General features: G+C 35.7%; 1 protein-coding gene across 1 annotated transcript; it reads right to left on the bottom strand.

The window, feature by feature from the left end:
* Positions 1–381: 381 nt before the first annotated feature.
* Positions 382–3,333, bottom strand: LOC129399925 (26S proteasome complex subunit SEM1-like). Its single transcript, XM_055121349.1, has 2 exons — positions 3,283–3,333; positions 382–615 (listed from the first exon to the last, which is right to left on the bottom strand). The coding sequence occupies exons 1-2, from the start codon at positions 3,331–3,333 to the stop codon at positions 382–384; spliced, it is 285 nt and encodes a 94-aa protein (XP_054977324.1).
* Positions 3,334–15,119: the final 11,786 nt, after the last annotated feature.

The following is a 15,119-nucleotide window of genomic DNA, read 5'->3' as shown; positions in this document are numbered from 1 at the left end:
TGTAAGAAATATTTCATATGTGCGAACATATGTTAAGCATAAACACATGAATGTTATGAACATATGTATAGGATTTTTATATACATACAATGTATATCTTCCTTCAGAATAATATATGAATTTTATGATTACAAAGAAATATAATTATTTTTCAAAAATCTATTTGTTCTTCAACACTTTCTTCATGTTATGAAGTTTCCATCTTTCCATCTTATAAGCATGTTTTTTTTTTCTTTTTTTGGGTCATACCTGGGGATGCACGGGGGTTACTCCTGGTTCTGCACTCAGGAATTACTCCTGGCGGTGTTCAGGGGACCATATGGGATGCTGGGAATCGAACCTAGATTGGCTACATGCAAGGCAAATGTCCTACCCACTGTGCTACCACTTCAGCCCCTTATAACCATGTTTTTCTAATTCAGCACGTAACTGATTGGAAAAATCATCTTCTACATTGTCATCATCCCAATTATCCTCCCAGACATGTGAATCTTCGTCTTCATCTAAACCAGCCCAGTCTTCTGCGGGGAATTCCTGGAACTTGTCATCCTCCTCCAGGAGACCCAAGTCTACTGGCTGCTTTTCTCTGACATCACAACCTTCTCTGTCCCACCGCTCCCAGGCCAGTCACAAAAAGTCCAAGCTCTCCTTCCGCTACCTCCTTGGTCAACTCAGAGAACGGCAAATCGAAGATCAATGGGATGACAAGTGATACAAGTGATTATGATTTTTTATTTTATTATGGTAATTTTATTACAGATTAAGAGTAAAAGTTATTCAAAGAACGATATTACAGGAAAATAAAGTGTTTTTCTAATATATGAGAATAATAATAACCATAGACTTTAATGCTTAATTTTTTCATTTCTGTGGGGGTGGTTTCTCTATGTGGCAGATTATGTCATAAGGGTACATACAGTTTGTGTGGCAGCAAGGGCTGTCTGATGAGTACATGTATTTGAACTCGATGGTAGGACTTTTTGTCCCTTTTGTGAAAAGAGTGATGTGGACTTGTGAAATCTTTTGTCACTTTTAATAGTGTGGTCTAGGCAGCTCTCTCAAAAGTAAGTTTAAAAGCATTCTTCCCCCTGAATGTCAGATTTTAAACAGATTTTAAGAACTGACATTAAGCAGTATTTATTCAGAGCAGAACATTTAGGAATGCTGTTCAACATATTCTTAATGTGAAATATTTTGATAAGTTGAATTGTAAACACCAAAAATGTGATAAAAATAATGTTGAGTTCTTTTATCTCTATTACATCTTTCCAGGAGAAAGGTATTTTTAAGGAGCATTTTCAATTCAAAATGTGTTATTTCCCTCAAGTCCAAAGAGGCGACAGAGAGCAAATGGTGTTGTTTGAAGTCAATGTATAGGCTGAATTGCTCCTAGTCTGCTATTGTTAAGGATCTCCACACTTTCTTAATAAGATGGAAGCAAATGTAAGCATTATGGTAGTCAGGGGGCTGGAGCGATAGCACAGCAGATAGGACGTTTGCCTCGCATGTGGTTGACCTGGGTTCGATTCCTCCACCCCTCTCGGAGAGCCCAGCAAGCTACCGAGAGTATCTCGCCCACACACCAGAGCCTGGCAAACTACTCGTGGCATATTCAGTATGCCAAAAACAGTAACAAGAAGGCTCACAATGGAGACATTACTGGTGCCCGCTCAAGCAAATTGATGAACAACGGGACAACAATGCTACAGTGCTATATGTTCTTAAATGTAAAAATTTTAAAATGATCTAGATAATTAATGACTGAGGATTTTTTGGTTTGGGCTATTCCTAGCAGTGCTCAGAAATCATTTCTGGTGCTGTGCCGGGCGTCACTTCTGGTTATGCTCCTGTGAACATGTGGTGCCAAGCACAACCAGGTCCTTCCACATGCAAAACACTTAACCCTTTGAACTATTCCTCTGGACTCCACAGTTCCCTCTTTTTTTTGCATTAAAACAACAGAAATTTATTCTCATATTTCTCACATGATGCTATTTATCTTAGTGATTTCAAATACCCCTTGTCCATATAAATTTAAAAATTTTAGACGGATTATAAAGTGAACGTAACTATAAAGGGAGTTGTGCCACCTTTTATTTCACTTCCTAGAGTCATGAGTTGAACTTGAAGGTCCCAAAGTTCTGTGGTAGGCTTTCTCTTATTCAGTGTTATCCCTTTCTTAAGGGTGGCAGTACTTCTGATTACTCTTTTTCATTTTTATTTTTAAATTTGTTATTGAAGAGCTTCTTGCCCACATGCCTGGCTGTCCTCCCCAGGGCCCCTCGGAGGGGATGGGCTCCAGCTTCCCTCCCCACCTCGAGCAGAGCTCCTGGCAGCCAAAGACCACTGGAACCTAATCACAGCCATGCTCAAGGCCCCTCTCCACACGTTTGGACAAGCCTCACGCATGAAGGTACTGGCAGAGAAACCCAGGTGTGTGTAGTCCCATCAATAGTCAACATCCAGAGACTTAAAAGCAAGCTCCCAGAAGTGTGTGGCCCCTTTGCAGCCGTGCAATATCTTATAACCTACTTCTCCTTCTGGGAGAAACTAGCAAGCTACTGAGAGTTTCCTGCCCACACGGGACAGCCTCGCAAGCTTCCCATGGTGTATCCGTATGCCAAAGCCAGTAACAAGCTGGCTCTCATTCCCCTGACCCTGAAAAAGCCTCCAATGTGGCATCGTTGGGAAGGCCGAATGGAGAGAGGCTTCTAAAATCTCAGGGATAGGACAAATGGAGAGGTTACTGAGAGTGCTCGAGAAATTCGACGATCAACAGGATTTCGTGATTCGTATGATTCGGGATTGAAGAGCCACAATTTACAAAGTTACACAATAATTGAGTTTTAGGCATACAAAAATTTAACACCAATCCCTCTACTAGTGTCAACTTCCCTCCAACAGTGTTCCCAGATTCCTTCCCCACCCTAACCCCTCTCTTGCCCCTGCTTGACAACTTGTCAGGCACATTATAAAGTTTTAGTAGGTTGCTGCTTATATGTTATGTTTTCCGTTCCATTGAATCTGTGTTTGGGATATATGACTATACCCCTTACTCATATCACTGGTATAACTGAAGTCCTGATGCCAGTACACTCAATATTTCTTGTTCTCCTTTTCCTGATTAGATTTCTTTCCTTCTCTCTCTGCCTCCTCTTCAAACACTGGGGTCAAGGGTGATCTAGAAATTCCCCCTCCACTCCCTACAGTACATTTTCTCATCCATTTTTCAGTTTTCAAATAAAGAGATCATTCTGTATTTGTCTTTCTTCTCTAGCTTACTTCACGCAACATAATATCTTCCAGATCCAGCCATGTTGCAGCAAATTGCATGATTTTATTGTCACGCAGCTGCATAGTATTCCATTGTATGGATATACCACATTTTCATATTCCATCCAGACCAACAGTCCACACTTGATTAAATATGTAATTGTCTTTCAGCAAATGTACAATGGTATACATCCATTCTTACAATGTTCTAAAGAATGTTTTCTTTGCCCTCAAAATCCTCTGTGCTCCTATTATTTATCGGTCTTCCTATCCTCATATCTCACTAGAGCTCAGCCTTCGCTGACTCAATAATTTTTCTCTTTATATAGAGTTATGAAATTATAACATGTATTTTTTACTTCCTCTCATTCATAAATATGTATTCAGGTTTCCCTTATATATTTTCACAGTTTGAAAGCTCATATCTTTATACTAAATATTCCACTGTCCAGACAGCTGTGTTGCTTCCAAATTTTTATGAATAAAACTGCTATAAACATGCATATGCGGAATTCTGTGTAGACATGATTTCAACACCTTTGAATAAATAACTAGGAGAGTGATCAAAATATCATAAGGTTTTTTTTAAATATATTTTGTAAGAAACTACAAAATTAGTCTTACAGAGAGATATTCAATTTTGCCTTTTCACCACCAATTAACAAATTTCTTATCTTTCACATTTTTGGTAGCATTGGTGTTTCCAGGGTTATGACCATTTAACACTTTTATAAAAGAATGCTACACATTGTCATTTTAAATGGAATTTTGTAGATATATTATATAGAATATCTTTTCATAGAATATCTTTTCACAGGAGATCCAGTGGATAGATCATTTCATTGAAGAACTCCTCACAAATGACAAATGGGTTATACCTGCATTGAAACAAATTAGAGAAACTTGTAGTTTATTTGGTGAAGCACCTCAAAATTTAAGTCAAACTCAGCGAAGTCCCATGTATTTTATTGCCATGACTTAATTAATTTCAGCACAATCATGCCCTGGTTACTTTGGTAGCAGAAAATCTTGCAACTTACATGGAAAGCATGAGACTGTATGCTAGAGGTATGTATTGTTAGCTAATATGGATTTGGGGAAATAACAGCGACTTCCCTTACCAGTACCTTTTCCTTGCCTTATTTTTTGGGGGGAGGGGCATTAATTATATAAGACAGTAAATTTACAATATGCAAGATAATTGGTCTGGTTTTTACCAGTTATATTCTCGTGGACTTATGATCCATTTTTACTACCAACTTTAAAGCACTCTAAACCCCAGACCAGCATTTCAAGGTTCTTCGCTAAGTGCTTGCATTCCTCTGCTCTCCTGTTAAATTGATTTCTTCCCCTAACCCACACACCCCCACCCTGCCTGAACCTGGAAACTCTGCTTGTTCTACAATTGATAACTTCATAGGTATGTACCTGACTAATTTTGAACCTTTGTTTCTTAGTAATGGCACTTTCATCTTTTCAAGACAAGTTGTTTTGTCTAAGTCTACATTTTATAATTCCTTAATGATGAATAGGAACTGTATCTCCTTTCACAATCCTTTTTTATAAGTGCTTAGTACTTTATCAAATAAAAGCCAGGAAAGCCAGAAGAATCCAGATATTTACATCTATTTCTAAAAGTGAATGATTGTGTAAATTTGTTGGGGTACAATTTCCTATGATTTCAATAGCCAGCTTACAATTAACCTGTCATTTGTGGAGCTCTGCAAATTATGTTTTGCCCTCTGATAGTAGTGTGTGTGTGCATGTTAGAGTAAAAATGTGTTGTTAATGATTACTTGTTTTGTACACCAAATTTATAATCTCTTCCTAACAGATTTGTTCCCATAACCACTGAAAGAATGCTTTGTATTGCCAGTATTAGAGATAGACTTGAACATAATGGATACTAACTCTGTACTACTTATTTAATGCTCTGAAATAGAATATACAAAAACCTATAGTACACATTAAAATGAGAATATTTCTTATGCTCAGTTATAGGAAGAGTGGACTGACTTTTGAATAAAATAAAATTTTGGAATAAAATATCACATACTCATTAAAATAATGAGCATTTTATACAATATATGTGTTCTGTATTTAAATAAAATAAGCATAGTTGAAAAACACATCTTTAATATTCCTACAAATGTGGTTGATTGTCTATTTTTGGTTTTTGTTTTTAACTTACTCCGGGCCTGCTGCCTCTTCCTAGTAAGAGTTACATAAGCAGTCTAAGCATCAGGCAGCTGGGAGACACCTTGAAATAATTAATATTTCAACCCTGTCTTTTTAAGCAATATGATCAAACAGAGTAATCGGTCTGCAACCACATTCTGTACCAAAATCAACCAAAAATCTGAGAGACTCGAGATTTGTTTGTAGCACACCCAAGCACTCTCAAACATCTGGGATTTAACATAACTCAGATTTTTTGTTATGATCTCATCTCTGTCTGGTTCAAAGCATTCACCGGATGCCAGGGCAGACTTTCCCTTAAAGTGATCCATTTAAGTCACAGGTACCTCAATGATAGTTTTTCATTAACTTGCAGAAATTTGGCTTATTATTTACTTTCGTTGTCAGGAGTTGGAAGTCCTGCTCTCAAAGTAGTCGGGAAATTGAGCATATACCTCAACCTCATTAGGATTTTCTTTGATTACTGTTCAACTTTAGTCAGATTCTATTTAAGGCAGTAATCATTACCTTATTTCAACTTATGGTTACAATAGTGTTTTTATTCTTTAGTTTCCCATTATTCTTGCTTCCATCTCCACAAAGTAAAAGATAGAAACCTGTGTAGTCCTATTGACTAGATTTGAAACATGGCCCATAATGTTAGCGTTATGACATTGGACGACTTACTTAACAATAAACAATTCCCAGCACATTGTTAAACTTTCAATATATGTTATTAATGTCTTTCCCTGAATACAACCATGCCATCGGTTTCTCAAACTTTGATAGTTCTTAATTCTTTATTATAGTACTATTATGATTAATATTGACTAGTCACAGAATCTTAAAAATAGTAAAACTTCTCCCGTTAAAAATATTATGCAGGTTAGTATGACTGAGAGTTGATCCTAAAAACCCTGTAACTGTTCTTATGGTAACTCAATTAAAATATATATTTAAAAAAATATTATGCAGGTAAGAGCAGCAGGTAGGGTGCTGGTGTTGCACATAGCTGACCCAGGTTCAATCCTCAGCACCTCATATGGTCTCCTCAAGCCCCTCCAGGAGTGATTCCTGAGTGCAGAGCCAGGATTAAGTCATGAGCACCACTGGCGTGATACCCAAAAAATCTAAAACATTAACTCAATTCTACCATAATTATATCAATTATCTCTTCTCAGTTTATTACTTTTAGGTTTTGCTTCTGAGCAGAAGCAAATACTAGAACAATAGCATAGTGGGTAGGGTGTTTGCCTTGCCTGACCAGAGTTCGATTCCTCCCTCCCTCTCAGAGAGCCCAGCAAGCTACCAAGAGTATCCTTCCTGCATGGCAGAGCCTGGCAAGCTACCCTTGGTGTATTTGATATGCCAAAAGCAGTAACAAGTCTCACAATGGAGATGTTACTTGTGCCCCCTCGAGCAAATCTATGAACAAGGGGATGATAGTGCTATCTTTCCATACTAATTTCATAACAAATTTCATAAAAATTTGTTATTTGTGTATCTTTTGGGGTAGAATATGTATTAAGATCATTGACTCATTTTTAATCAGATTGTTTTCTTATTGTTGAGTTATTTAGTTACGTTGTAAAGGTCTTTTAGCAGATGTCTTTTGTAAATGTTTTCTTCTAGTCTAAGGAATAAAAAATACCAAATGCTCATTTTTTTAAAAATTGGAAGAAAAGAAGCTCTCTGAAAACTACTGTGTAAGAATTCAAATTATAGATATTAACATAAATCTACTTATTTGGTGTTTCATTTTACTGTCTTTTTCTACATTCTTAATGATTACATTATTTTCTCATATTATTTTATCGATGAAGAATGGGATGACAGTGCTACAGTGCTACTATTTTGTAATTATAGAGGCTTTTTTCATGCTGATAGCAAAATATATTTTTAGATTCAATGGAAACTAGTATATTAAAGTGACAGAATATAATGGATTGTCAACTTGAACTGATATTTCTACTTGTTTAGTATAAAAGGAATATATTTTCATGAGAAAAAAATATTAATGTGACTTGAAATTTATACTTTAAAGGGAAACATCTGACAACTTAAAAGACTAATTTTAGAGTTAAAGATCAGGATTATTGCAAATGTCAGTTGATGGCACACAAATTTTAAAACTGAATTACATTTTTGTGATTAGTCTTTTCTCTCAAATCACTTGTATCACTTGCATCACTTGTCATCCCATTGTTCATTGATTGGCTCGAGCGGGCGCCAGTGACATCTCCATTCGTCCCTGTTGTGTGCTAGTGTGTAAAGTAACACGCAACCCGGAGATTCTTCTTGCAGCAATTTATTCAGAGACCTTCTCATGCAAACGGAAACGGAAAAAAGGTCCAACGAAGGATGGACTAAGGAAGAGGAACCGGGGGGAACCCCCTGGCTAGGCAGCTTCCCTCCTTATATACCTCTCGCTGCTTGTTTACGCCCAAGTGTCTGCAGCTGATAGGCTAGTTACACCTTGTGGGCGTGAGACAGGACATCCTATTTTCTTACACCTTGTGGGCATGACAGGACATCCTGTTTTTCAAAGCAGGGTGAAATTAACAAGAACAGGTGTTATTTACCAAGCTCATGGTCCTGTGGAGGCTCTCCACACTAGTGTATCTCTCTCAAATAAAAGATACTTCTTATATTTGAAGAATAAAAGTGAGTAAATATAAAAAACACAACAAAGCCCTTAAAAGAGTAAGCATGCGGGTCAATGCAACATAATTGATAACTTGTGCAAGAAAATTTTTGATTCTCATCAGTGAAACATTTTGATCGGATTAATTGCATCGAGAATGCTTGTATCCTTATTTCCTTATGGAATGACATATCAATCAAGGTTTTTGTTACAACAACTCCAATCAAAATCTCACTTAGATTATTACCAATTACTTCTAACTTGTAGCATTAAATAGTAATTTTCATCTTTCTAGAACTATTAGTGTTACCGAATTGTTCCTCTTGAAATACTTTTGTTTTTCTTGTCTTTTCTTTGGATTTCTGTTTATGTTGTTTGTACTTCACATACTAGTATTTTTCTCTGGACATTCTTATAATATGTTGGATTTCATTTGAATCTGTATTCCAATTATGCTCCTATTGTAATTTTAAGACTAACATTTATATAAAAACAGCAGTCAAATTGACATGAACTCCCTGTGTCTCCAAATGTTCCTTGACCCAGAAGTTGTCTCCCTTAATTACCCCAAATATTAATTGGACTTATTTACAACCCCAGTCTTCTAAAATCTCTTACAAAAAAACTCCAAAAGGTGGGGGCTGGAGGGACAGCACAGCAGGTAGGGTGTTTGCCTTGCATGCGGCTGATCCGGGTTTGATCCCAGCATTCCATATGGTCCCCTGAGCAATGCCAGGAGTGATTCCTGAATGCAAAGCCAGGATTAACCCCTGTGTATTGCCTGGTGTGACTCCCCCCACAAAAAAAACCTGCAAGAAATTCCACTTTCTGGGACTAGAGAGATTGCATATGGCAGACCTGGGTTCAACGGTAGCCCATATCACCCCCTGAGCTCCACCCAAAATAAGAATTAAATCCTCAGCACTGCTGGGTGTTGCCAAATCAGGATTAAGTCCTCAATACATCTGGGTGTGGGCATACCCCAGAAACTCCTAACTCTAGATTCCCATCTTGATATTCCATTCTTCAGCAGTTTGACTCTAAATTCAACCAAGTTATCATTATTGCTTATCATATCTAATTTATGGCATTGGCCTATAATTCATTTATCCTCTTTATATAGCTGTATTTCTTTATCACAAAATTAGTGAAGCAATTTCTCTAAAATGTGATTCACATCATGTTGTTATGTCATTTAAATCATGGCATTTAAATCAGAACAATATTCTATGATTTTGGAATGACTTTCTGAATTCTCCTGATATGAAATATTCAAAAACATTTATACCATATGAGATGCTTCTACTACTATTCCTCATAGAGAACACGTTCCTCTACACTGGGTTTCTTAGATTTTCTCTACAAATATAATTATACATGGATAATTTTGGATTAGTTTCCCACCACACCCTAACAAGTAAGTTAAAATATTTTTGTGTCTTTCTCTCATTTTCTATATAGTTCAGTTTTTTAATGGGTTTAATATTTTTTTAACAGTGACCCATATAACAGTGTCCAATCACACTTCTTCCTTTGTTGCTCTCTTTATTCCTAACCTAACTAATTCTGTTCATAGTCTTTTTACCAACTGATGCAATTAATGTTTGTTGTATTTTATGACACTTAGAAAGAAGATATTGTGCATATAAACATTAATCAGTGGCATATACCATACATTTTTCTACCAAACATCAGTGGTTTTGATGTACAATTTTGTAATTATAATAAAGCCTTTATAACTAATAACATCTTTTGGTCACAAACATCAATTACTTTGGGAATTCGGCCAGTGAGCATAGATTTAGAAATTCCTTTATTATTAAACATGTAAATATGACTAGGGATAGATATGATAAAAATGATAGATGAATATTCTTTTATTGAAAATGAACAAGATTAAATTCAGGATTGTTTTGGATTTTGAAATGAAAGTTTTGGGCTCTAATAAAGATCATATAAATGCACATAATGGCAATTTCAAGGATTCAAATTGCTTCCTAACAAACTGTGGATGGAAGTTTTTGAAAAACTGTTAAAATATAAAATTTGCATTAGTGTAAATCTAAATGTTTCATTTATTAACTTTCAACATTTCCATTGAGTCACATATAAGCATGTTAGGATGTCTTATGAAATATATGTCAGATTAAAAGCAACTTCTGTTTGGAGTTCCATTTTATAGAAAAAGAATAAAGATACTTGGTGAAAGTATATAAATTTCACTCTGAAGCAGCTCCTTGTATAAATAGATCAGTTACTGGAAGTATAACAGTTGTATTTCATTATTTATAGATTTTGCCTCACACACTTTATATCATGTCACAGTCATTCTAGTGAAAGATTTTTGTTGTCAGCATGACTTTTCAAAAATATTAATTTAGGGCCAGAACGACAATACAGCGGGTAGGGCGTTTGCCTTGCATGCAGCTGACCCGGGTTCGATCTCCAGTATCTCATATGGTCCCCCAGCACTGCCAGGAGTAATTCCTGAGTTCAGAGCCAGGAGTAATGCCTGAGCATTGCTGGGTGTGATCCAAAAAGCAAAAAATTAATAATAATAAAATAAAACAAAATATTAATTTCATATAGAGAACAAAGGTAAATAGGGTTGTATTCCATCATCATTTATGAGCTTGGACACTATGTTATACATTTATCCATTTCTGAGCTCTGTGCCATATTTTTGTGTTTTGTAGCAGTATTATTATTTGCTGAGAACATTGGTTTATAGTATATTTTGGTTTCTTAATCCAATGGAACAGATTTCATTGCATTAAGTTTATGTATGTCTATCTTCTCAATTTTGCTTAAAACTTACTTTACTGTGAATCTGTCATTAAGTTGTAAAATCTAACCATTATGTCGAAAACTTAGAGAAATTTGCCAAATGTCATATAGTAAATGTACTTAACATCTTGATTTTTGGAATTTCAGCTATGCATTTTGTTTATGGATAGTGGCCTCTATTTAAGTAGAGTCAATTTATTTATTGTTTTTTAAATAGATAAGTGCTGAGTACCTATCAAGTGCCAGGTACTGAGATAGACCTTCAAAAAAGATTTTTTTTTTTTACCTGGTGGTGGAATATGTGCACTGGTGAAGGGATGGGTGTTCAAGCATTGTATAACTGAGACTTAAACCTGAAAGCTTTGTAACTTTCCACATGGTGATTCAATAAAAGAATAAATTTATAAAAAAAAGATTTTTTTAAAAGTTAAACTTAATGCAAGCCTTGACAATTTACTAGTTCCTTAATATATGATTTGGTTTTCGTTTTGGTCACACCTGGTGATTCTCAGGGCATACTCTGGCACTGTGCTCAGAAATTATTCCTGGTGGGCTCAGGGTCCACATGAGTATCAGAAATCGAATCTGGTTGACTGTGTGAAAGGCAAGTGCTTTGCCATTGTAATATTACTCCAAGTCCTTAACATTTAGTTGTTAATGTGTTTATTACAGTGAAAAAAAAACACCACAGAAATTCAAAGGATAATCAGAGATTATTTTGAGAAGCTTTATGCCACGAAACAAGACAACCTCGAAGAAATGGATAAATTCCTGGATTCCTTTAACTTCCCAAACGCTGACCCAAGAAGATTTGGAATACCTATCATTATCAAGGAAATCAAAATAGTAATCACAAGTCTCCTGAAAAACAAAAGCTCTGACCCAGATGGGTGCACTAGTGAATTTTTCCAAATCTTAAAGAGGACCTGCTCCCAATTCTGTCCAAGCTTCTACAAAAAATTGAAAAAACAGAAATACTTCTAAACAGATGATGCAAACATCATCCTCATACAAAAAGCAGACAGAGACACCACAAAAAGGGAGAGAAAAAGGAGAGAGAGAGAGAGAGAGAGAGAGAGAGAGAGAAAGAGAGAATTACAGGTTGATATCCCTAATGAATAAAATGCAAAGATCCTCAAAAAATGCTAGCAAATGGAATCCAATGGCTCATCAAAAAGATCATACACCATGACCAAGTAGAATTAATCTTAGGGATGCAAGGATGGTTTAACTTTCACAAGTCAATCAGCATAATACACCACATCAATAAAAGGAAAGATAAAAACCATATGATAACAATAGATGCAGAGATGGCGTTTTACAAGATCTATCACCCATTCTTAATTCATTCAGCAAAATGGGAGTCAAAGGAACTTTCCTCAATATAGACAAAACCATCTACCAGAAGCTCACAGCAAGCATTATTCTCAGCAGGGAAAAACTAAGCGCCTTCCCTCTAAGATCAGGAACAAAACACAGTTGCCTATTCTCACCACTTCTATTCAATATAGTACTGGAAGTACTTGCCATAGCAGATAGGCAAGAAAAAGATATCAAGGGCATCCAGACATTAAAGAAAGAAGTCAAGCTATCACTACTTGCAGATGACATTATACTTTACTTAGAAAATCCTAAATATTCTTCAAAAAAGCTCCCAGAAACAATAGATTTGTATAGTAAAGTGGAAGGTAACAAAATAAATACCTAAAAGTCCATGACTCTTCTATATAAAAATATTGGAAGAGAAAAAAACAATATATATTTAAAAATCCCATTCACAGTAATGCCTCAGGAAATCAAGTACCTTGGAATCAGCTTAAGTCAAGAGGTGAATAACCTATAGAAAGAAAACTACAAAACACTACTTCAAGATATAAGAGAGAACACTAGAAAATGAGGACACATTCCCTGCTCATGGATTGGGAGAATTATCACTGTCAAAATAGCAAAACTCCCCAAAGAATTATACAGATTAAATGCAGTCCCTATAAGGATATCTGTTACTTTTCTCCAAAGAAATAGACAAAACACTCCTAAAATTCATATAGAGCAGTAAACCCCCAAGAATGGCTAAACAGTCCTGGGAAAAAGAAGATAAGTGGCATCACCTCCCCAGTTTCAAACTGTACTACAAAGCAGTAATAATTAAAACAGCATGGTATTGGCCTAGAAACAAACCTGCAGATCAATGGAGCAGAGTAAGAATATTCTGACACAGACTACAGACTCTCAAGTATACGACCACTTAATCTTTGATAAAGGAGCAAGAATTGTGAAGTGGAACAAGAAAAGCGCTTCAACAAGTGGTGCTGGGAAAACTGAACATTTTTATGCAAAAATTGTGTCTAATGCCAGGCACAAAAGTCTGATCAAAATGGATTAAAGACCCCAATATCAGACCTGAATCCATAAGGTACATGGAGAAAATTGTAGGCAGAACCTTCCAAGATATTGAAGCTAAAGTTGTCTTCAAGGATGAAACACCACTGACCATGCAAGTGGAAACAAATATAAACAAATGGGACTACATTAAAGTAAGAAGCTTCTGCACCCCAAAAGAAACAGTGACCAAAATACAGAAAGAGCCCAGGAAATGGGAACAAAATTATTTACCTCAAATTTATCAGATAGAGAGTTAATATCCAGGTTATACAAGGCACTGGTAAAACTTGACAAGGAAACAATTTCCAACCTCATCAAAAATGAGGAGAAGAAATGAATAGAAACTTCCTCAAAAAAGAAATTCAATGGGCAAAAGATACATGAAAAAGTGCTCTACATCGCTAATCATCAGGGGGATGCAAATCAAAACAACCATGAGATATCATCTCACACCACAGAAACTTACACACATCAAAAAGAACAAGAACAACCAGTGCTGGTGCATATGCGAGGAGAAAAAGGGACTCTTATTCTTTGTTGGTGAGAATGCCTACAGAATTTTTGGAAAACAATGTGGACATTTCTCCCAAAACTGGAAATTGAGCTCCCATATGACCCAGCAATACAACTTCTGGGAATATATATCTTGTAGATGCAAAAAAACACAGTAGCACTGTACACAATAGCCAGAATCTGGAAAAAAAAAAGTGACTGGTTAAAGAAACTTAGGTACATCTACATAATGGAATACTATGCAGCCTTTAGAAAAGATGAAATCATGAAATTTGCATATAAGTGGATGGACATGGAGAGTAACATGCTAAGTGAAATTAGTCAGCAAGAGAGACACAAACATAGAATGACTACACTCATTTGTCGAATATTAAGTAAATAATAGAAGACTAACAGCTAAGAACAGTAGTGATAAAGGCCAGGAGGATTGTACCATAGCTTGCTTGGAAGCTGGTCTCATGTGCTGGGGGGAAAAGACAGTTGGGATGGAGAAGGGACCACTGAGTAAAAAATGGGAGGGATCTCTCAGGATGGGAGATGCTTGCTTAAAGTAGATTACGGACCAAACATAATGGTCTCTTAGTATCTGTACTGCAAACTATAATGCCCAAAAGAAGAGAGAGTAAGAAGGAAGATGTCTGCCACAGAGGCAGGGTGTTGGGATGGGATGGGGGTGGTAGGAGGGAAACTGGGAACATTGGTGGTGGAAAATGCACGATGGTGGAGGGATGGATGCTCTATCATTGTATGACTGAAACTTAATCATAAAAGTTTGTAACTGTAACTGATGGTGATTTAATTAAATAAAAAAATGAAAAAAACAATTTGAGTTTTATGTTTTTTTGCTTTCTGTAAAATATTTTTGAAATATACAATCATAATTATCTAATTATCAAAACATTAATACATATATTTTGAAAATTATATAAACCCCATAGATGTTTTAAAACTATACATGTTGCAATCACTTTAGTCTGCTGACTTTTCTATCTTCATTATTATATAAAATCAGTTATTTTTCAATTTCAGGAATTTCCCCCAAGCATTTGAAAACTATAAACTATAAATGCATTGATTTGCAGTATTTCACAACATTCTTTACTATAATGTTTTAGGTTGCATGCACCCATTTCTTTCATATGATAAATTATGCAATTTGTGTTTATAAATATATCATTCTTTTCACATATCATTCTTTTTATACGATAAGATGTGAATCTTATCACATCTATGTGTGGTTTTAGATAAATGTGTCATTTACCTTACCTAACTTGTAAATATCGTACATCTATAATCCTAATTTTAGAGAAATGGAGAAACTGAAATAGAGATGGATTAAGAG

The sequence above is a fragment of the Sorex araneus genome, chromosome X, assembly GCF_027595985.1.
Source record: "Sorex araneus isolate mSorAra2 chromosome X, mSorAra2.pri, whole genome shotgun sequence".
Classification (NCBI taxonomy): Eukaryota; Metazoa; Chordata; class Mammalia; order Eulipotyphla; family Soricidae; genus Sorex; species Sorex araneus.
Note: the sequence above shows the minus strand (reverse complement) of the source record. Positions and strands in the feature narration are given on the sequence as shown.